The following is a 23,297-nucleotide window of genomic DNA, read 5'->3' as shown; positions in this document are numbered from 1 at the left end:
GACGTTCGTTCATCTTAATATTATATTACAATAGATCTTAGGAAAAATAATCTTAAATTTTACATTAATAAGAAAATTGAATTCATCATAAAGACTTAAACAGAAAAGGCAATATACTTTTTTTACTACAAGATAGATAAGAAATAAATATCAACTTAATTGAATTTTTCAGTTTGTCACAACTCTCTCGATTATTTTCTTTTCTTTTATTCTTAAGTTTCTATTTCTATAAGCCAAAGCATATTAGAATTTAACAAGTCCAACCCCAAACACAAAAATAAAAAGATCAAACAAGAAAGCAAGGTAATATTTCTATCCACAAAATTAATACTCACATATATTTCAAAAGAAAGAAAAAAGAGAAAATGGATCATTTAGCTATATGCTTTAATAATTAAAGTATTGAACCACTTTTGGTTCCCATTCTCCTCAATATGCCAGATTCCTGCACTGGCAAATTTTTGAAACACAAAGCTAACACAAATCTTCTATGATACTTTCAAGATGAGGTTGCCAGCTACGGCTGTGCCGGCGATCTCGCCTCGAGCTTTTCATCTCCTTAGACTCACAATGTTTATGTGACGATGATTTATTATCATCGTCACAGTTCTTACTTTTCTCTTCAGAGGAGAAATACACTTTCTTGTTTTCAAGATTTTTTTCCGCGACGCTTCTCCTGACCCTCCGTTTTTTCTCCGGTAATGACGTGGATGGGATCAAGAAGTATATGCTTCCTCTCTTGAGCTCAGTCTCCGGTGAAAGGATGAGAATCCGGCGAACAACTCCTTCGGAGCTTGGTTTGCTTAGAACATGATTTGGATTGGCTTTAAGAACTTCCCCAGCTGAAATTGGACGTGTAATCTCTTCTACATATCCATTTAAATGAACTATACGGATCAAGTCTAGTGCTCCACATGGAAGAACACAAGCCAAACAACACCTTAAGCTATTCCCCATTATTGTGTTTGAAGTTTCACAATACAAACCACCCTTTGATTTAAGCTATGAATTTTGATGTGTTATATATTTATAAAATGGGGAATGAGTTGGAGGATGAGTTGTGTTTGTTTTTATATATGCTAGAGAAGTACCGTATGTACACACATAAGAATAATAATAGTAATAATAATAATGCCAATGAGGATTTAATTTAAAGGAATTGTTAACAAATGTTTCTGAGACACTTTATAAGTATTAAAAGTGATAAAATTTTATGAAAGTTTGTGCATATATTGCATTAGAAATTGAAGTCTTTATGTTTTTTTAAAGAATAATTTTCTCATTAAAAATGTTTAAAGAGTGTCTTAGAAGCATTCGTTAACAAGACGTTTAATTTAATAATAATTGTGATAGGGTTTAATTGACGAAACTGCCCATAACAAAGAGTGGTTTTCAATTTTTTGTCTTGGCTTCATGGTCACATTCACATGTTATGGTGGTGGGGTTGCTTCATTCTGTCATTCATCACACGCCGCCATGTGTTTCTTAGAGAAATTAAATGTATATATCTATCTATATCTATGTGTACTTATTGCCAATGAACATTGCCAAGTTTGTTAAGTATCTTTCTTTAACTTTTCTTATTGATTCACTTTTCTATGTGGAAATAGTTTTGTTGTGGAAAATTGAAATACGCATGTATTCAATGTGCTTTTTACCCTAACTTGTCACTAGTCAAAGCGTTATCAACAATGGCAACTTAAGTAACAAAATTGGAACGTATTTGTGTTGCATTTCTTTCATTTTTACATATTAGAAGAAAAAACAAAGTTATATTTGTTTTGTCTATGATTAATTTAGTGCATGTTTGGGTTGGAGTTTGCAAGTACAAACGCACATTTGCGGGATTTTCAAAGTAAATTGCTGTGATTTCTAAAAGCTAGTATTTGAAGCTTTTGGGTTAACGTTGTAAGTTGCCGTAGTTTTACAGAAAACTTGGGTTGAAAAACGCATAAGCAAACGGGTAATTAGTGGTACGAGTTTGATCTTATAATTAACTTACAAGGATTGAGTTGAAATTCCTTCAGAATAATAGTTGTAAAATTATTATCATTGTCAATTTATTTGTGAATAGTGTCTCAGTTCTCATTTTTTTCTTTCCTTATAAAAAATAAGTTGATGCCTACTTTTTAAATTAATTAGACTTCAATGTTGTCCATCAATAAGACTCCAATTTCAATAAGAATCTAAAACAATTAATTCTTAAAAATATCAGTTCATCATCCACACCTTTTCTGGTTTGGTTTATATTGATCAATGATCAATGAATAATGACAAGAGCATATTGAAAAAATAATAATACAATCATATTAATATGGGAGGGGCCTGACAATAAGTTTGGTATAATGTCAATCTCATGGTATCCAAAGTTAGTAAACATTAACTATATGGGCTCCCTCCAAGTCCTGAAATGGTTAAATGGACCCTTCCATAATAGTATTAGTCGTTTTTGTTCATTCTCTTAAGTTCAGTATGAGTTAACTCACGTTCAACATTTTTTAACGAGAGTTAACTCACACTGATATTTTTAAGATCGGTTCAATAATTTTTTAAGTCGGTTTAACTGATCTTAAAGATGGCAGAGTGAGTTAACACATGTTCACTCATGCTGAAAAATATCAAGCTACGTTGAATTAAAGAAATAAGTAATTTTAAAAGTGAGAAGAGCAATTTTCATAGTGTTATATGGTTATAATTCTATTGGATTCACACCATGATTTCTGTTGTCAATGGTGCTTTACCTACAGTCTTGTAACCGATTGAATAAAAAGAATATCGAATCTTGACAAAAAAAGAGTTCTATAGTTCTATTCAATTTTCTGGTAAACATAATTTTACTACATTTGTGTTGATATCTCACATATGTCTATATAATAATATCTACATCTACCACAAACATTTACGAAAAGAACTTTGTTTAAAACTTTTGACAAAATATGGTTTTTCATAAGTATTATAATATTTACTTTCAAGAACTTCCCCACAGGAAAATATGTTTAAGATCATATTCTGAATTCAAAACTTTAAAAAGGAAGAAAAATGTTATTTTTGCTTAAGCAATACAAAGGATACTTTAACATGTTAATGTCATTTTGTTTTCCATCCAAATTATGCCAGAAACAGGTATTTCAACTAGCTCTAATTGGCAGAAATTTAAATGAGTTTCAAAAAGTGTTGAGAAGAATGTGTTACAAATATAGAGAGTGTATTACTAGCACTAATCTCAATAATTAATTACTTTATTCATTCAATTTTGCTTCTTTTCAGTTTTTTTCTATCATGTGAGACTGCTCCACCACGTTTGTTGAATTGAGAAAGCAACAAAGAAAACCAACAAAATCAAACATCTTTTAATCGATTTATATTTATCGTGACAAATAACTAGATAAAATAAAATTGGGGTTGGATTATAATGGGTGGATTAAAAAATTCTTTAATACATTAACAAAGGTAAATAATTCAAAAAGGTAATTTTCTAAGGCTTTGTTTTACGAGTTTGGAGGGGAAGGGAGGATAGGGGTTTGGAAAAAAAAGGAAGAAGCAAGTGGGAAAAATAAATGATATATTGAGATAGAAAGACTTTAGGGTTTCATTTTTCTTCATAATACAAACCCTCCTTATTTGGGGAACTCAAAAATTGTAGTGAGGGATGATTTTGGAGGGTTTACATGCATTCATCAAATATAATCTAGGTAGTTATAATATTCTTAAAATATAAAATATATTAACCATAAGCATTAATATCATTCTCTAAAAAATTACTCTTTCAAAAAAATATGAAAGATCTCACAATTGTGAAAATCTAGTGTTCAATTCGAAGTCAACGATTCTACTTTCGAAGTGCTATTATTCGATACTTTAGATGTTGCCTAACTAATATTTATTTGGTAATGAAAAACGAATAGAAAAAAAAATGAAGAACTAATAAATCACAACAAGGAGCTCTTAATAGTTTTCTTTTTAAAAAGGTAGATATTCAAGAAAATTTAGATAACAACGTCAATGAAAATTTGGATCAAATAAACAAAAAATTGGATCATGTGTCGAATGCACCTAATATTGAAAACCTTGGTGACGAAATTTCGCACTTTATATTTATGATCCAAGAATTTGGGCAAATCTTGATATCAAATCAAAGGATATTCTAGTTAAATGGAGCCTATTAGAGAAACAAATCATAATTTTATATGATTCACAAAAGAATGATAATGAGTCGAAAGAGTTTTATAGGACATTCTAGTCATTAGATGATAATGAGTTGAAAGTATATTGCGTTAAAATAAATAAAAAATGATGAAACTTATTGATTCAAATATGAAGGATAGACGTATGCTTGGTACAAAACTAATTTAGTTGTGCACATCAAACAAAGTCTAGTTCTTGAAGGAATAATATTTACCCTCTTTTCCTAACAGCTAAGCTGAATTTGTTAGCGAGAATATAGAAACTATCAATAAAATTAAGTCTATTTCCTCTATCTTCATTCTTAGGAGGTTTTTCTCTAACCTTCCAAGATAGTTTCAAGTGGCTCAAAAATGAGCTTGTTCCTACCAAGTGGCTCACAAAAATGAGCTTGTTCCTACCAGATAGTTTTAAGTGCAATATTAATATTTCTTTCTCCTTTTAACTTGAATCAAGTTAGAAAGGATATGTGCCTAAAGGATAATCAAGTTTTTTTTTTTTTAATAAACAAAGTTGTTATTTCCTTTTTGAGGTAAGTCCAAAAAAGGTTGTTCTCTCTCTGTTTTGCTCACTCAATAAACGTGGGACAAATCGGTTTCTTTCAACTATAAATTGCAGAATGCTATTTTGGATTTTTAATTGAATTTTTTTGGAGATTTTTTTTTTTTGGGTTAGCTAGCATCGATTTGGTCTAAGTTTTTTTTTTTTTTTTTTTAAATGGGAGCAATCTTTCAAGTAATCTACAAAATTTAATAAGTTTCATCATTGAATTTCTTAAAGGAAAAATTTCTTAGAAAACCAAGAGCTAGTACCCACTGTTGTTCTCGATTTTTTGGTTAAATAAGACTAGGATGTTTTTTGAAATTCAATAAATTTGTTGGGGGTGTGGGGTGAGATGTAAATCTTCCCATTCTTTGGGCTCGTGTATGGTTTAGTTTTGACTGTTTACCAAACGGCTAGGCAAGAAAGTGAAAGTTGTTCTATGCACCCCTTGAATTGCTCACATACCCTCCAAAATCCCACAATTTTCCTTTATATAATGCACGGGAGTTACGATTGAATTGGATCGGAGGCTATCTCCCAATCGCTTCATATTGGATGTTATGAACCAATATGCATAAAAAATATACTAGAAAAAAGCCTTATTCTCATATGTGTTCCAAATCCAACAAGTCTCATTTTTATTTTTATTGTAGGTTAGAGTTTTTGTAGAATGCGAGTGTAGTTTGAAAGTTTTGTAGTTGTTGATCAAGTAAGATGTTAATGTGAATGTGAATGTATTATAGAGTTTGAATTAGTTAAATGTGGCATTGAAATGCTAAAGAAATGTGAATGTTATTTCTGTGCAATATATGTTTGATGAAATGCTTGAATGATCTATTTGTCTTTTCCTATTGGTTGATCTAGATGTGGTTGATGACGTAGGTAAAATGAGACTCGGTAGGTGTTTATCGGTGTTTTTGGTAAACAAGAAGGGCTGGTTTTGGTTATTACAAGCAGGATCGAACCCGAAATCCTAGGACATGTTGTGCAAAGTTTTTTCAGAAATTGAGTGAGTGTTCATAAGATTCATAGGTTTATTTATGAACAAGACGAATTTGCGATGTCTTTCGACAGAAAAAAGTAAAGAAAAAAAATCCAAGTAAAGGTAAAAGACTTAAAAGTTTAAAACATAAAAACATAAAGAAAAGGTAAATTGCATTAATGTAAAGGTGGTTCGACAAATCAGATTACATACATTCTCTATGACTCTTTTCTTTAGACGCCGGTACTTCGAGTGCTAGAATTCTATAAGTGATTTGCGACCTATTTTCCATATGGAAAAGTACTACTATTTATATATAGTAAAATAACTGAAAAAAGGCTAACTGGTTGTCCCCTACATCTTCACTAAGGAAACCGCTGCTTTTGAATTCAAATTATTTCCTCTTCGACAGTAACTTCTTGACTTCGACAATTTATATCTGACTGGCGTCTTATCGAACTTCGAAGCTTTTAGACTTTTCTAAACGCTAAGTCCAGACTCTGTCGAAATCCTCATGTTGAAGAAAAAAGACTTTGATTCCTAAAAAGACAAAAATCAACAAAAAATTTACCGCATTAATTGAGCCTGTCAAAATTACAAGCTAACAGTAGGGAGACATTGCTCAATTCCATACGTAGACATCGTACCTTGAATAATCCTCCAATGCATGGTCGTAGGAGATTTTGTGACCTAGCTCTAGCCTATAGTTCACAAGCTTCATGCATGTGCAATGGAGCCTTTTTAAGACATATGTACCAAGATTAGGGATGGGGAGAAAAACTGTTGAACCGAACCGAGCTGCTCAACCGAACTAAACTGAACCAATATTAAACTGAATCTAGTGTATAAGAGTTCCGAACCAAACTATTTAAAATAAAAAAAACCAAAACTGAACTTGAACCATTTTTCTTCTGAACCAAAACCTGAACTGAACTTGCGTTTAAGGAACTTGGTCCAAAATGAACTGAGATGCATTCCACCGTCGCGATCGAACCATCTCCGTCGCCGATCTGAGCCTCACGATCGATCCATATCCAGGCACCAACCAACAACCTCCTTCTTATTCTCGGTACCCATTTCAACCCTCCGTCGTGATCGATCCGCAACAGCTCCAGTAAATTGAAAACGATAACGTTAATAGTTCATACCTCGGTTTTAGCTTAACAGTTCAACAATTTGTCAACGATAATGTTTTCCTTTCTCTTTCGGATTTAATTAAGGCATGCCTCCGTAAATTAGATATATGTATTGTTGTTTTCAACTGAAATTGCAAAAACATATATGCAGAACCATTAAATTGAAGACGATGTTGGTACTGTGATTCATATTAAGTTGGTTCAGTTCGAATTGTTCCATTATGGTTTTGGTTCAGTTCAAACGAACTGAAAAACAGTTCAGTTCGGTTCGGTTCAGACACAATTTTGAGTCTAAATTGAACTTTGCCCATCCCTAACCAAGATACTCGACCACAAGTATACTGAGGACAAACCATATACAACACGATTCGTTCCTGAAAAGGGCTGCATGGAACCAGATCTACATGACTTTCTTGGATCAAATACATGTGGATGATATTGTGTTAAAATATATGATATTGAAATGAACAATTTTTTAGGTGTTTATGAATGGAAGATAAATTATATTTAGATAGACCAATACTACAACTAAGCTATTCTAAAACTAATTTCTTCATTCATTTTTTTATGATTATTACATTCACCAATGCTCTATTTATGCAAGATGAATCTTTCTATATTTCTATTTAGATCCTTCTTTAAGAGTGCGACACGTGATAATAGAAGAAGCTTCTTGAATCTTAGTAATTCATATACAATCATACTCGATGACTTGTGGAACTTGGGCTTATATTATGACATATTTAGGCCATATATAACATATATTCTTGTTGAGCTATATTTGCCAATTGCCTTAATTTCTTTACGTGAACGTGCTTCATGTAGCAAAATTTTTACTTTTCCGTCAAGAAAAAAGGAAAATCTAACCACACATAATGTAAATCGCCTATGAAGCTCATCAAGTTTCCTTTCTTTCAAGTTTTCCCAAATTGTTAGTAAAAAAATTGATGTTTTCACCCTTTCACTGTAAACATTTAATCAAATTCAGAATAAATTCCATCTATGTTATTTTCGTTTACCTAACATGACTGTCTTTGCATGCAATCTTTCTCACAATTGATTCCTTGAGTGTAGTTCTCTTACAATTTACAAATTTGAGCAAAAGAGAAACTAACACGTATATGAGCAACTCATCCTTAGCCATTCAAATTATGGAGTTTTCTATCAAGACAAGATATACTGAAATTTGTAGAGTTCAAACAATTTAGTCACTTAACAAGCTTTTAAAATAATTTTTTTTGGTTAAATTATTCTCGAAAATTATCTTGAAGAAAATAACATGATTAAATATTATCAATTTCAACTATCATTTACCACCAATGTCTAGCGCAAATGATTGATGTGCAATATATTTAAAGTCGCGCAAGTGATAAATTATTTAGGCACACTGACAAATTTATAACTTTACCTTATCTTAAACTATTTCAAGAAATGATTGAATAAGTGATTCAATATTTTGCTTTTGCATGTGTGCCTAAAACTTCTGCCCATTGTTTGTAACTATGAAAGACTTGCTCCCAAATTCGATTCCTACTAATAAAAAGAATTTCATACATCCTTTTCCGATTGCATTAAGTTTAAGGACCAAATTATCCAATCCCTTTAACTTCAAGTAACTCTACTATATATAGTTAGCCAAAACCTTGTCTCAATTACCATATGAAAAACTTCAAGCAATGGCTTATGCAATTCCCTTTATCATTTTAATGCACGTTTGCACCATTGCCAATGTCGCTTCAAGTAATGATTTGAAATTGAGATCAAAATTCTCATCAATCTTAGTCTTTGGGGATTCTACAGTTGACACAGGAAATAACAACTACATCAAAACATTAATAAAGGGAAATCATTTACCTTATGGAAGAGATTTTCCTAATCATGAACCAACTGGTAGATTTTCTAATGGAAAATTGGCTATAGACTTTCTTGCATCAACATTAAACCTAAAAGAAACCGTGCCTCCTTTCTTGGATCCAAATCTATCAAATGAAGAGCTTCTAAAAGGTGTTAGTTTTTTTTTTTCTTTTTCTTTCAATAAACAAATTAATATTATATATATATTCCTTAAACTCAGTAATGACCGATTAATCTGATGGGTCCAATCTCATCGTCGATAAATAAATATTATATTAATATCAATAGTATACTTTCCACTTCTAACAGGTGTTAGCTTTGCATCTGGAGGATCTGGTTTTGATGATTTTACAATAGCTTTAACCGGTGCTATATCAATGTCTAAACAAGTTGAATATTTCAAAGATTATGTGCATAAGGTTAAAAGCATTGTAGGGGAAAAAGAAGCTAAACAAAGAGTTGGAAATGCTTTGGTGATCATTAGTGCTGGAACTAATGACTTTCTTTTCAATTTTTATGACATTCCAACTAGAAGGTTGGAGTTCAACATTAGTGGATACCAAGATTATGTTCAAAGTAGACTTCTAATTTTCATTAAGGTAAACTTGATTAGAATTCTTTTCTTTTTTGGCATCATAAAGTAGAATTAATTCATTAAATATCTTAATTATATATACTTATAAAAGAGTTTAATAACTATATATCCATCAATAGTATAACTAATTTTTATACAAACCTTCAATCATTAGGTGTTCATGCCCCCTTTATTATAGATCTCTGTGTTGTAATGTTTTGCTCCTTCTTCTTGTTTTGATGTAAGCACTTTTGTTGTTAAGGGTTCTGGCTCTCTCCAGGTCTTTTATAGATTTTCTTTGCTTGATAAAAAAAAAAAATCATAATTATCATTTTTTTTAAATATTGAAATATCTCTATTGTAAGAATTGATTAAATGTATGTATGCATACATTCAACAAAAAATTTGATGTTTAAATACATTTTTTTTATTCCGACGGTCTATACTAATTAAACTCATTATAAAAATAAATTGTAATGTTTATTTATTTCTTAAAAACTTTCCAACAAAAATTCACATAAATATTACTATAAATTCCTTTCAACATATGATTTTTATCTTGATTTAAAATAAATTTCTTAAAAAATTGTAGGAACTGTACGAGCTCGGATGCAGAAAATTTGCTGTGGCTGGGCTTCCCCCTATTGGTTGCATACCTGTTCAAATAACAGCCAAGTTTGTAAAGGATCGTTATAAATGTGTGAAGGAGGAGAATTTAGAGGCTAAGGATTACAACCAAAAATTGGCACGACGTTTACTTCAATTACAAGCAATTCTTTCAGGAAGCAGAGTTATTTATACAAACATATATGACCCCTTGATTGGCCTTATCAAACACCCTAGGCCTGAAAAATATGGTGAGTTACAATTATCAATATTATTATTCATTGGCAGGTTAATAGATCTTGGTCTTCTTTCAGAAAATTTATGTTAAATATTTTATTCTTTAGGTATGATATATAGTTAAGATTTTTTGCTTTAAATTTGTTTAAACTGAGAGAGGGAGCCCATATATATTAAGTGTCTAATAATATCTCGAATATGATTATCTATGGTGGAAGGAACTTGTAGGCAAACCAAAAAAATGAAAGTAAAGTTCACATCGAATATTTTAAAAATAACAGAAAAAAAAAATGAATTTAAGGCTATGGCTTGGTGGTTAGGATAGAGCTCTAAGAATAAGGAATAAAGAAATGAAAAGCGAAGAAAGGGATAGTCCTCAACCTGAAGAGAAGTTTATTTTCCTTTGATAGTTAAAAATGCATTTGAGAAATTTTTTTAGAAGGTTTTAGAGAGTTTAGATAAATTATTCAAATTCTTTCAATGATTTTACAATATTCTCAAAATTAAAAATATATATTAATCATAAATATTTTCTTTTTATACTCTAAAAAACCAATCTCTCAAATATACAAGGCCGAAAATTTCTCTCTTTTCCCTCACATCACATTCTCTCCAAAATCTTTCCTTTCCCTTTTCTTTTCATTCATACTCTTAACCAGAACTTAACTAATTTTGACGGTGAATAAACATTTGTTTCCTAGTATTTTATTTGTATTCTTATGACTTTTTATTATACAGGTTTCAAGGAAACAAACAAAGGATGTTGTGGAACTGGCACATTTGAAGTAACTCCATTGTGTAATGAGCTCACACCTGTGTGTGATGATGCTTCAAAATATGTATTTTGGGACAGTGTGCATCCAAGTGAAGCAACCAACAAGTATATTGCTAAATACATGGAATTGGAAGTTCTACCCAAGTTCCAGTTTCACAGGAATTGTAAATTTGATGTCTAGAGCTTCCAACTTCATTTGTATATAGTACAAAGAATATGAAATCCATTTGGGAGTCCTTGTAATTCATTAATTTGTAGTAGAAAAATTACAATGTTATTTACATAATGGATCAATGTAGTAGATAAATCTTTGCATTAAGTTCAGTGATGGTTCTAACTCCCAAGCGTGGTTGAATCAGTGTAGAAGGTATAAAATATCAAGGTTTTATCTCTACAAAAATAGATATGTTAACTAAACCTGAAATTATGAATCAAAATAGAGTTTTTCTACTTGCACCCTAGTTAATCATGGTTGCACTCCAAAATGACAAGATTACCCTTTCATAAAATTTGATTTTCAAAAAGCCTATTCCTTCTTTTTTGGTTACACCCCAAAACCCTTCTTCCAAAACCATAATTCTTCAATCGATCGATTGTGTTCTGCGAAGATTTTCAAAACCATACTTTCTCACGTTCATTCATGATTTCAAAGAAAATTCGAAGCAAATCAGGTTAGCAAGTGTTGTTCTTCAATCGATTGTGTTTTTCTTTGTCGCGTCATTTTTTGGAGATCAAGGCTATTTGATTAGCTTTTGACTCACTAATTATTTCACGACTGAACATTTAATTTTATTAAGAAAAGGGGAAAAAAGTTCAAACTACCCCTATTTGAAAAGATTTAGGGTTCGGGGGTTAGTTACATAAAGGGAAGGTATTAGCACCCTCTATGTCCGTAGTACTCTACGGGAACCTCTTGGTTTTATTTAATTTAATGTGCTATAACTTGCTTGCTTTTGAAAAAGAAGTTAATGTGATGATTAAAAGAAAAAGAAAGTGAGACCTAATTTATCTACATTTTTTTATTGTTTGGAAGGACATGGTCCTCTGCCTACGTACCCGTGAGGGATCAAAACCTCGTAGTTCGGGGTAGAAAACGACGTTTGATTGGTTTTGTGTTTTTTATTAGTTTTTGAAAAGGTTTTAAAGATAAAAGCCAAGTGGCAAATAAGAATTTGTTTGTGTTTTTTATTTAAAAAAAGATAACTCGAAGTATGATTAAATTGATTGATATTTGATTAAGAAAATAAAATAAAAAGGACGATCGCTTGATTTAGGATCAAGGTTTGTTTATGAAAATTTTTTGTGATTTTTTTGGTTTTTTGTGATTTTTGAATAAATATATAAACTAACGGAGCATAAAGAATAAAAGCGTGGCTACCCTAAGTTAGAAATATAAAATCTATGACTATTACATAAAAAGCCTATTTACATTCTAAGGTCTGCAATAAAATTAAAATGCTAAAAAAAAAAAAAAAAAAATAAATAAATACGAAAAAAGAATATAAAAAAAAGGTCCAAACACATGGTGGGGTGCAGTGGTAAACAGGGGTGTGCAGAAAGCAGAAAAAAAAGAATTGGGCTTAAGGAAAACGAACCGGGTCGCGGGTCATGGGTCATGGGTCATGGGTTGACCCGTTTGGGGGATATATAAGGGTTGTAACCCTAAATCTCTCATTTTTCTCACCTCTCCTTCTCTCTCTTCCGTTCTCTTTCTCTCTCTAAATCCCTATCCTCTCTCTTCTCTCTTCTTCTCCGGTGGAGGTGAGGCGGCCGGGAGAAGTCCGGCGCGGTGGCCGGCGAGCCATCGCGGCTGCGCCGGAGCTAAAAAACTCCCTTTTTTTTATTTTTTTTCGCTCTTTCTCTTCCTCTTTTCCCCCCTTTCGTGATACTAAACCCAAAAATCCCAAAACCTTTACCCAAACGTCTAGATCTAAAGAAAGAAATTTATACCTTTTTTTTGTGGATCCGGTTTCGTTATGGCGCTGGTTTGCGATGCTGTGTGCTTGGTGTCGTGTCGCTCGTGTGTGTGTGTGCGTGTGTTGTGTTGCCGTGCCGGTTCTGTGCGATGTGTTTATTGTGTAGCCGTGTTGCGGTTCTGTGCGATGTGTTTGTTTGTGTTGCCGTGTTGCGGTTGCGCGCCTCTGGCTTCTGTTGTTCCCGTATTCTGTTGTGTGTGGCTTCTCTGTTTTTCTTCGTTCTCTGTTTTTTTTTTTGTGTTTTGCTGTGTTGTGTTGTTTTTTCTGTTTTTTGTTGTGTTTTTTATTGTTGTGCAGGTCTCTATTTATAGAGTGAGTTTGAGGCTAGAATTTGTTACTGATGAGCACAAAATCAGTGGCTTGTGGGGGAGAAAAAAGGAAATGCGTCTGTTTTTTACTGGATTTGTTTCAGAGGAAGCGTGAATCCGGATTTGGATTAGAACAGCGTATGCGTGATGTTGTTATCTTGAACTCGGACACTTTTGGATTTTTTGGACTTTTTGGGACTTAAAAAGAAAAATTAATAATAAAAGGATAATGTCTACATTTTTGGTTTAAAATAAAAAATAAAAGAAATTTAATCTAATTTTGGACTAAAATTAAAATTTAGAATTCTAAACTAAAAGTTTAAAACATGGAAATAAATAATTAAAGACTGAGAGAAGAGGGCCCGATTCGGAATTTTATGAGGTATTTCAAAATACCTCCCTGCCGAATTTTTCACTGAAATGCGAGTCTGGTCCGAGTTCGGAGACGTGTGTCAGTGGGACCTTAGGTCAAAATTTGGGGTATGACAGATGCCCCTATTTAAGTTTCTTCGCTCAGAGATTCGAAGGTAAAATCTTTGACTCGACGAGCCGAAGAGACTTAAATACAAAAGTGCACCAATTTTGACCTAAGAGGTTTATGAATGCTCATGATTTAATTATGAATGCATGATGACAGTGACGGCTTGACTGGAATGAAAAGACACTAGGATACCCAAATTCTTTGAAGAAAGGGATCCGACTTTACTGGGGAATCTGGTTTCACTGGGGAAGATGGTTGTTCCTCATTGTCTCGACATCTCGAAACAAAGTGCAAAGGTTCAGACTTCAATGTCCATTTGTGGACTTGGTTTTGAAAAATGAAATAATAGAAGGATGCAAGCTATTTGTTGGTTGAAATTGGCCACTTGTTACAGGCTGTTCGTTGGTTGGAACTGGTCGCTGAGCATAAAGATAAAAGATTGACATGAGTTGTTCGTTTGTTGGAACTAGTTGCTCGGAAGGTAAGAGATATTGGCATAGGCTATTCGTTTGTTGGAATCGGTCGCTGGGCATAAAGATAAAAGATTGACATGAGTTGTTCGTTTGTTGGAACTAGTTGCTCGGAAGGTAAGAGATATTGGCATAGGCTATTCGTTTGTTGGAATCGGTCGCTGGGCATAAAGATAAAAGATTGACATGAGTTGTTCGTTTGTTGGAACTAGTTGCTCGGAAGGTAAAAAAACATTGGCATAGGCTATTCGTTTGTTGGAATCGGTCGCTTGAAAAGTTTGGATTGGTGACATCTCTAGAACAACTATGCTGGGGATGATACCTGGAGTTTGAAGTTGACATCGAGATCAACTAGCGCCATGACTAGTACGGCCTTCTGCCGGGGATGTCACTTCGAAACTAAAATTGAAATTGACTTTGATTAGTGACATGACTTAGCACGGTTTTTCGCCGGGCATGACACCTTTGAAATTTGAAATTGAAATTGACATTGATTAGTGACATAACTAGCACGGCTTTACGCCGGGGATGACACTTTTGAAATTGAAATTTGAAATGGAAGACGCTCACTTGTAGAAACTTGCGGCTTGACACAATGGTAAGCTTTGACTGATGCAATTATGTGTGAATTGATGTTATGCATATGTCGTGTACGCGTAAACGTATGATTATGTGAAAATATTGGTGAATGCATGATTGCATGGATGTATGGATATATGAATGCACATGACACGTGAATCGATGAACTGAGACAAGATAGGTAAGATGGGAGTTGGACCGACATTGCATTACAAACACTCGGCAACCTTCCTTGGAGATGATATTATTGTGAGCAAATCGAGCCGTTGATGGTGTAAGAACCTGGCACTAGGTAGCCACTGGTGCCTCCTGGGGGGTGAGCCCATTGTCGATGAAAGAAGTCTGAAGAAGTCGCCATTTGTAAACCGGCACAGAGTGTCCTTCCATTGGTATACTTCCGCAGTCATACCTTTTGTTTTATTAAAAGAAAATCCCTAATTTTTGCCTGGACCGCCCTTTCGGGTTTTCAGTCCACCGGGAATATATTTTTTTTGTTTTGCCCCTAATTTTTGCCTGGACCGCCCTTTCGGGTTTTCAGTCCACCGGGACGCTCTCTGTTGCCTAAGTCGCCTTTTCAGGTTTTCAACTTAGCGAGCTTCTTTGTATTATTTTTGTATTTGTTTATTCAGAGACTTTCCTTAGTGTCGAGCCACGCTTTTAGCAGGATCTAACCTCTCTTGAATTGATATATGCCTTTCTTACTCCCGAGTGCCAAGTTGTATCTATTTGTTTATGCTTTTTATTATATAATCCTTTTTTTAGAAATCTATTTCAAAGTATTATCATCAGTAAAAGAGGAAAAAAAATCGAGAAACAAAACAAGTAGGAGTCAAAAGAGAGGTAAAGGCTCAAAGTTTATTAATCGAATGACGCTATGCCAATGGCATGACTTCATGGAGTTCTTTACAAAGTTTGAAAAGAAATGGTAATTTAAAATGGAAAGGTACGTTGAACTTCATAACCCTATCGTTCTCTAGCAACTTTGAAATCCGTTATCTTGTGGCTTGAATACTTTTGATATCAGGTATGCCCCCAGTGTATCTGTGTTCGACTGGATGCAGTTACTTTGTCTCTATTTTCCTTCTTTTTTTTTTTTTTTTTTTTTTTTTTTTTTTTTTTCTTTTTTTTTAAATCCTTAATTTTTGCATAGACTGCCCTTTCGGGTTTTCACTCTATCAGGATAATGATCTCTGTTTATTGTCTCTAATTTTTGCCTGGACCGCCCTTTCGGGTTTTCAGTCCACCGAGACGCTCATTTTTGCCTAAGTCGCCTTTTTCGGGTTTTCGACTTACCGAGCTGTTCTTTTAAAGTTTTTAGACAAAGTATTTCTTGACTGCATCCGTGTTCACAGGTCGTGGAAGTTCTTCACCGTCCATGGTTTGTAGAGTCATGGCACCACCTGAGAAGGCTCTTTTAACAACATACGGACCTTCATAATTAGGAGCCCACTTGCCTCGGGAGTCTGGTTGGAAAGAGAAAATCTTTTTGAGCACGAGATCACCTTCTTTAAACTCACGGGGACGAACTCTCTTGTCAAAGGCCTGCTTCATCCTTTTTTGATATAAATGTCCGTGACATAGGGCTGTCATGCGCTTTTCTTCAATTAGATTCAACTGGTTGTATCTATTCTGAACCCATTCAGCTTCCGATAAGTCAGCCTCCATTAAGACTCTCAATGATGGAATTTCGACTTCTACAGGGAGTACTGCCTCCATGCCATATACCAGGGAAAAAGGAGTTGCCCCTGTTGATGTGCGTACAGAAGTACGATATCCATGTAATGCAAAGGGAAGCATTTCATGCCAATCTTTATAAGTCACCACCATCTTCTGGACAATCCTCTTTATATTCTTGTTCGCAGCTTCGACAGCACCATTCATTTGAGGTCTGTAAGGTGAAGAGTTATGGTGTTCGATCTTGAAATCATCACACAATTCTTTCATCATCTTGTTGTTTAGATTTGTTCCGTTGTCGGTGATGATCCGGTTGGGGATGCCATAACGACAAATGATATGATTCTTGATAAATTTGACCACCACTTGTTTGGTCACATTAGCATACGATGCGGCCTCAACCCACTTAGTGAAGTAGTCAATAGCCACTAAGATAAAACGGTGTCCATTTGAAGCTTTGGGCTCAATCCTTCCGATCATGTCAATGCCCCACATAGAGAAAGGCCACGGAGAAGAAAGTAAATTGAGCGTAGTTGGCGGCATATGAATCTTGTCGGCGTATATCTGACACTTGTGACACTTTCTGGTATGCTTGTAGCAATCTGATTCCATTGTCATCCAGTAGTAGCCTGCTCGCAATATCCTTTTAGCCATTGTGTGCCCATTAGGATGAATTCCGAAGGATCCTTCGTGTATTTCATGTATCAATAAATCAGCTTCATATTTGTCTACACATCTGAGCAAGACCGTGTCAAAGTTTCTTTTGTACAAGATATCCCCATTTAGGAAGAAATTACTAGATAATCTTCTGAGAGTCTTCTTATCTTTGTTGGATGCTCCAGGAGGATACTCTCGAGTTTGGAGAAACACTTTAATATCATGAAACCACGGTTTATCGTCGAAAACTGCTTCAGCGGCAAACACATAAGCGGGTCTATCAAGGAATTTGACACTGATTAGTGGCACGTCATTGTGATGATTCACCTTGATCATTGAAGACAAAGTAGCCAAGGCATCCGCCATCTGATTCTCATCCCGAGGAATATGATGTAATTCCACTTTGTTGAAGAAGGTCAATAAACGTCTTGCATAGTCTCGATAAGGTATTAGTCCTGCGTGAAGAGTTTCCCATTTTCCTTTGATCTGGTTGATTACAAGAGCTGAATCTCCATATATTTCGATGTTCTTGATTCTTAGATCAATGGCTTCTTCAATACCCATGATGCAGGCTTCGTATTCAGCGATGTTGTTCGTGCAGTCAAACCGGAGTCTTGCTGTGAAAGGGATGTGAGCACCTTTAGGAGTAAGGAGTACTGCCCCTATGCCGTTGCCGTATACATTGACAGCCCCATCAAATATCAAACCCCACACTGAATCTGGATCAGGACCTTCTCCGAATAGTGGCTCGTCACAATCTTTCATCTTTAGATACATAATCTCTTCATCAGGAAAGTCAAACTTGATAGGTCGATAGTCTTCAAGTGGTTGGTGAGCCAAGTGATCAGCAAGAATACTGCCTTTAATTGCCTTCTGGGAACGGTACTCGATATCATATTCCGATAGTAGCATCTGCCACCGTGCAATCCTTCCTGTCAAAGCGGGCTTCTCAAATATGTACTTGATTGGATCCATTTTAGATACCAGCCAAGTAGTGTGATTAATCATATAATGACGGAGGCGCTTGGCAGCCCAGGCTAGAGCACAACATGTCTTCTCGAGCATGGAGTAGCGAGATTCACATTCAGTAAACTTCTTGCTTAAATAATAAATGGCGTGCTCTTTTCTTCCGGTTTCATCTTGTTGTCCGAGCACACAACCCATGGAATTTTCTAACACTGTTAGGTACATGATCAAAGGTCTTCCTTCAACTGGAGGGATGAGAATCGGTGGTTCTAGCAAGTACTTCTTTATGCTGTCAAAAGCCTTCTGGCAATCTTCGGTCCACACAATACCTTGTTCTTTGCGGAGTAGTTTGAATATCGGCCCACAAGCTGCAGTCATATGAGAAATGAAACGGGAGATGTAATTTAGTCGTCCAAGGAAACCCCTTACTTCTTTTTCTGTTCTCGGAGCAGGCATCTCTCTGATGGCTTTGACTTTGTCAGGATCTACTTCGATGCCTTTCTGGCTGACAATGAAACCTAGAAGCTTTCCGGATCTGACACCAAAAGTGCATTTGTTGGGATTTAGACGAAGTTTGTACTTCCTCAGGCGCTGGAACATCTTCTGTAGATACTTGACATGGTCTTCTTCAGTAACCGACTTGACTATCATATCATCCACATAGACCTCAATCTCTTTATGTATCATATTGTGGAAAAGAGTAGTCATCCCCCTCTGGTAAGTAGCTCCTGCATTGATTAAACCGAACGGCATTACTTTGTAGCAAAAAGTGCCCCAAGGTGTAATAAATGATGTTTTCTCTCTATCTTCGGGTGCCATCTTGATTTGATTATAACCGGAGAATCCATCCATGAATGAGAAGACTTTAGACTTTGCAGTACTGTCAACCAACACGTCAATATGAGGTAAAGGAAAGTCGTCTTTCGGGCTAGCTTTGTTTAAATCACGGTAGTCAACGCACATTCTGACCTTACCATCTTTCTTTGGAACAGGCACTATGTTAGCTAACCATTGGGGGTAATTTGATGTGATGAGGAAACCTGCGTCGATCTGCTTCTGTACCTCTTCTTTGATTTTGAGAGCCATGTCAGGACGTGTTCTTCTCAATTTTTGTTTGACTGGCGGACATTCAGGTTTCAAAGGTAGGTGATGTACCACAATATCAGTGTCTAGACCCGGCATATCTTGGTAGGACCAGGCAAACACATCAACATATTCTTTGAGGAGCTCTATCACTTGCTTTTTAACACTTGTTTCGAGCGATGCCCCAACCTTGATTTCTTTCTTGTCTTCTTTGGTGCCCAAATTAATCACTTCTAGTTCGTCCCCATAAGGCTGAATGGTCTTCTTCTCTTGTTCGAGTAGTCGAAAGATTTCGTCAGGGATCTCTTCATTCTCTTCTTCCTCTGCTTCATACACAGGGAACTCAAAGTTGGGAGAGATCATAGGGTTATGTTGTTCAACGGGTTCGTCGATTTCTAATCTGCACATGTGATGGATGATTTTTTAGAAAAAAGATACATGCAGATTTTTTGAAAATTCATGTTGGGTTTTTTGTATTACCACTTTTCAGAAAAGCATAAAAGAAAATGAGACAAAACATCGGGAAAAAAAACGACGTTTTTATTTTATTGATGATAATTTCTTGAAATAAAAAGCCCTAGATAAGCTCACTTTCGCTTGGGGCGGGGCGAAAGGATGTTTTGTTTTTTTTTTTTTTTGAAAAGAAAAGCATAAACTAGACAAATGCATTACTTGGACAAGTGAGCAACAAAAGGAACATCTATAGCAACCCAATTGTGGCTGGATATTCCTGGCGTTATAAAACCTCGTGGCACACTTTCAGGATCATCTTCAATGATTGCATGGATAAAGCCCGAACTGTGGAAAGTGCCCTTCTTCGCTGTGGACAAACCAGTAGACGGGAAGAAACCCAAACCTTCTCGGTGCTTGTTTTCTGGAAGCTCTATCAGCTTTCCCCAGCTTGTGGACCCTCCTGCTTGTATGACCTTCTGAGCATCTTTCAGAGACGAGATAGAGGCTTCATTCTTCTTGGTATTCTTATCTTCTATAGTAAACCCTTGAAAAGGTGTCCCTTCGACATCGTCTGCCCCAATGAAAGAGAAAGATGACAAATGACTCACCAATAAAGCCTCTTCACCGTTTACAGTTACTAGCTTCCCATTCTTTACAAACTTCAGCTTTTGATGCAGCGTGGATGTGACAGCTCCTGCCTCGTGAATCCAGGGTCGACCCAGTAAGCAACTATATGAAGCTTGAATGTCCATGACTTGAAAATTAACTTGAAAAACTTGTGGCCCAACTGTGATGGGTAGAACCACCTCTCCAAGGACATCCTTCCTCGAGCCATCAAAGGCTTTCACCATTACCCCACTTCGTCTCAAAGGTGCGTCTTGGTATGTGAGTTGGGTATAAGTTGTTTTGGACAACACATTCAAAGATGATCCAGTATCCACCAGCACTTTTGACAAAGCATCGGTTTTACAGTTCACAGATATATGCAGCGCCCGATTGTGGTTCCTTCCTTCTGCTGGGAGCTCTTCATCACTGAAACTCAAGTTGTTGCATGCAGTGATGTTCCCTACTATTCCGCCAAACTGACCCACCGTTACATCATAATCCACAAAAGCTTGTTCTAAAACCTTCATTAATGCATCTTTATGGGCCTCAGAATTTAGTAATAAAGACATTATTGATATTTTGGATGGAGTCTGCATCAGTTGGTCAACAACCTTGTACTCGCTCTTCTTTATTAACTTGAGAATCTCGTCAAACTCTGCACTTGTACCAGCCCCATTGGGTTGATCCACTTCTTTGGCGATACCAGCATCTTTAGTCCGAACCTCCTTGTTTATTATAGCATCAATCTTCTTTGGGAACACTATGGGAACAACGCGCCCATTTCTCAGAACTCTACTGCCTTCAACAATATTATCCACACTAGACAAATGCGGTATTGGAACCTCACGACCCTCTTCAATCATGGTGGCATTGTATTTGTATGGAATGGCTTTTTCAGAAGCATATGGCAGTGGACCCGGTAAGCAGATCACTAGAGGGGTGATAGTTGACTTTCGACTGTCATAAAATACCTCCAAAGGTCCTTCGGGAGTTATTACACACACATCATCACACTTCCTTTCGACCACAAGCTCTCCTCGGTCCAGAAGCCCTTGAATATCATTTCTTACTTTCTGACATCCTCCGGAGTTCATAAGGCATATTTCACAGAGATCATGATCATGCTCAAAAAGGTCGACTTTGCATAACTTGGCATGTAACGGAACCAAGGGTGTTCTGATATGTTGAACATTCAGAATGGGGCGAGTCTTTTGACAATCTTCGATCATGTTGACTGTTGCGGCACCGTGATTCGGCAATGGGTTTGTTTGAACATTTGGCGCTGAGTCTGTGAAAGTTATTTTTCCATCATTGATCAACCTCTGCACTGTGCTTTTAAAGGCATAACAAGTTTCAATGTTATGGCCACGGCCCCCTTCATGGAAGTCACAAGTTTGGTCAAGTCTATACCAAGATGGTAGTTTTTCTGGGATAGGAGGAGCTGTTCTAGTTTGGACAAGGTTTTTCTTGAGTAAGCCGGGAAGTAATTCTGCATAGGTGACTGGTATTGGGTTAATCGGCATTCTTGGTGGTCGAGGTTGTTGTGGGCGTTGTTGATAAGGTTGTTGTTGGAAATTTTGTTGAGGGTATTGTTGATATGGGTATTGTTGGTATGGTTGTTGTTGGAAATTTTGTTGTTGGACATTTTGTGGTTGGACATTTTGTGGTGAAGGATTTTGTGGGAATTGAGGATATTGTGGTATTTGAGGATATTGTGGTATTTGAGGATGGTTATTTGTTTGTTGAAAAGGGTGAGAGGTGGGTGTGATGGCAGCAATGTGTTGATAGGCTGGATAAGTTTGTTGAGGCCCTCCATGAGTCACCATACCGACTTCTTGTTCTTTCTTCCTCGGGAAATGGTTCCCGGTCTTCTTGGTCCCACTGGCAGGAGTTGTATTCTTTACTAAGCGTCCTTCTCGGACTCCTTCTTCTAACTGTACTCCCATACCAACCATCTCCGCGAAGCTCTTTGGTGTACTCCCGACCATCTTTTTGTAATAAAAATGATTCAAAGTTTTTAGGAAGAGCTTGGTCATCTCTTTCTCCTCAATTCGTGGGCTGACTTGGGCAGCGGTGTCTCTCCACCGTTGGGCATACTCTTTGAACGTCTCTTTATCTCCCTGAGTCATGGCTTGGAGATCACTTCGGTCCGGAGTCATGTCTACATTGTAACTGTACTGTTCCACAAAAGCTTCACAAAGGTCACGGAAAGTTTGAACCCTTGTTTTGTCTAGGTTTGTGTACCATTTTGAAGCAGGGCCGGTCAAGCTTTCTTGGAAGTAGTAAATAAGAATCTGATCATCTTGGGCATACGCAGGCATCCTTCTCACATACATTTTTAGATGTTCCTCAGGGCAAGAACTCCCTTTGTATTTCTCGAAGTCTGGAATCTTGAATTTGTGAGGCACCTGCACACTCGGTACCAAACAGAGATCGTACGCAGTCTTCCCAAATTTCCCTTTTTCACGGAGGGCTTTCATGTCTCGGCGTAGTTCATCATACTTTTCTCGTAGGTCGCTTACTTCCTCGTAAGCCTCTACATTCCCTGAATGAAAGATAGGTTCTTCAGTTTGCGGGATTGTATGTATCACAGGTGCTGAGTAGGTCATGGTGGCTGGGGTGACCCTCATGGCAGGTAGGGGTACTTGAGCCGTGTACTGGTGAGTGGGCATCTGAGCTTCACAAGTGATAGGACGAAATATCTCCCCAGCAGTGAAAGGTGGAAACCAAGGCGCGGAACGTTGCGGAGCGGACTGCCTTGGAGTGTCAGCACATAGTGTCCAAGAAGAAGATGCCTCGGCCTGAGTTCTGATAGGAGGAGGGGGTGGAGGTGCTTGTGATTGGGCCTGCGCTTCTGTTACGGCCTGAGCTTGAGTTTGCGCTTGTGCCAATGCTTGCGCTTGTGCTTGAATCTGTGCTTGAGCTTGAGTCTGAGTTTCTGCCATTGTTTTTATTAATTCAGCCATCTCGTCCATCCTAGTCTACATGACTGTCATTTCTTCACGAAGTACCCGATTTTCCTGCTCAAGATAATCCATCTTCTTCTTTACGTTTGCTCGAGTGTAGTGAGTACGGGTTGACTTGTAGATGATACGTGGGGCCACCGTATGAAACGAGTTGACCCTTTTTCTGGAAAAGGAAGTTTGTGTGAGACT

General features: G+C 36.3%; 3 protein-coding genes across 3 annotated transcripts; 1 reads left to right on the top strand and 2 right to left on the bottom strand.

The window, feature by feature from the left end:
• Positions 1-221: 221 nt before the first annotated feature.
• Positions 222-1,060, bottom strand: LOC11406004 (uncharacterized). The gene has a single exon (XM_003615892.4). The coding sequence runs from the start codon at positions 955-957 to the stop codon at positions 475-477; it is 483 nt and encodes a 160-aa protein (XP_003615940.1). The 5' UTR covers positions 958-1,060; the 3' UTR covers positions 222-474.
• Positions 1,061-8,249: 7,189 nt separating this feature from the next.
• LOC11413668 (GDSL esterase/lipase At2g24560) lies at positions 8,250-11,339 on the top strand. The gene is made up of 4 exons (XM_003615890.4): positions 8,250-8,847; positions 9,007-9,296; positions 9,864-10,128; positions 10,853-11,339. The coding sequence occupies exons 1-4, from the start codon at positions 8,520-8,522 to the stop codon at positions 11,068-11,070; spliced, it is 1,101 nt and encodes a 366-aa protein (XP_003615938.1). The 5' UTR covers positions 8,250-8,519; the 3' UTR covers positions 11,071-11,339.
• A 4,675-nt stretch (positions 11,340-16,014) lies between these two features.
• LOC112422157 (uncharacterized) lies at positions 16,015-22,973 on the bottom strand. Its single transcript, XM_024784952.2, has 2 exons — positions 19,762-22,973; positions 16,015-19,483 (listed from the first exon to the last, which is right to left on the bottom strand). Exons 1-2 carry the CDS (start codon positions 22,812-22,814, stop codon positions 16,018-16,020), a joined length of 6,519 nt encoding a protein of 2,172 aa, XP_024640720.2. The 5' UTR covers positions 22,815-22,973; the 3' UTR covers positions 16,015-16,017.
• Between the last annotated feature and the right edge of the window lie 324 nt (positions 22,974-23,297).

This window comes from Medicago truncatula, chromosome 5 (genome assembly GCF_003473485.1).
Source record: "Medicago truncatula cultivar Jemalong A17 chromosome 5, MtrunA17r5.0-ANR, whole genome shotgun sequence".
Taxonomy (NCBI): Eukaryota; Viridiplantae; Streptophyta; class Magnoliopsida; order Fabales; family Fabaceae; genus Medicago; species Medicago truncatula.
This window is presented reverse-complemented; position numbering and strand designations above follow the sequence as displayed.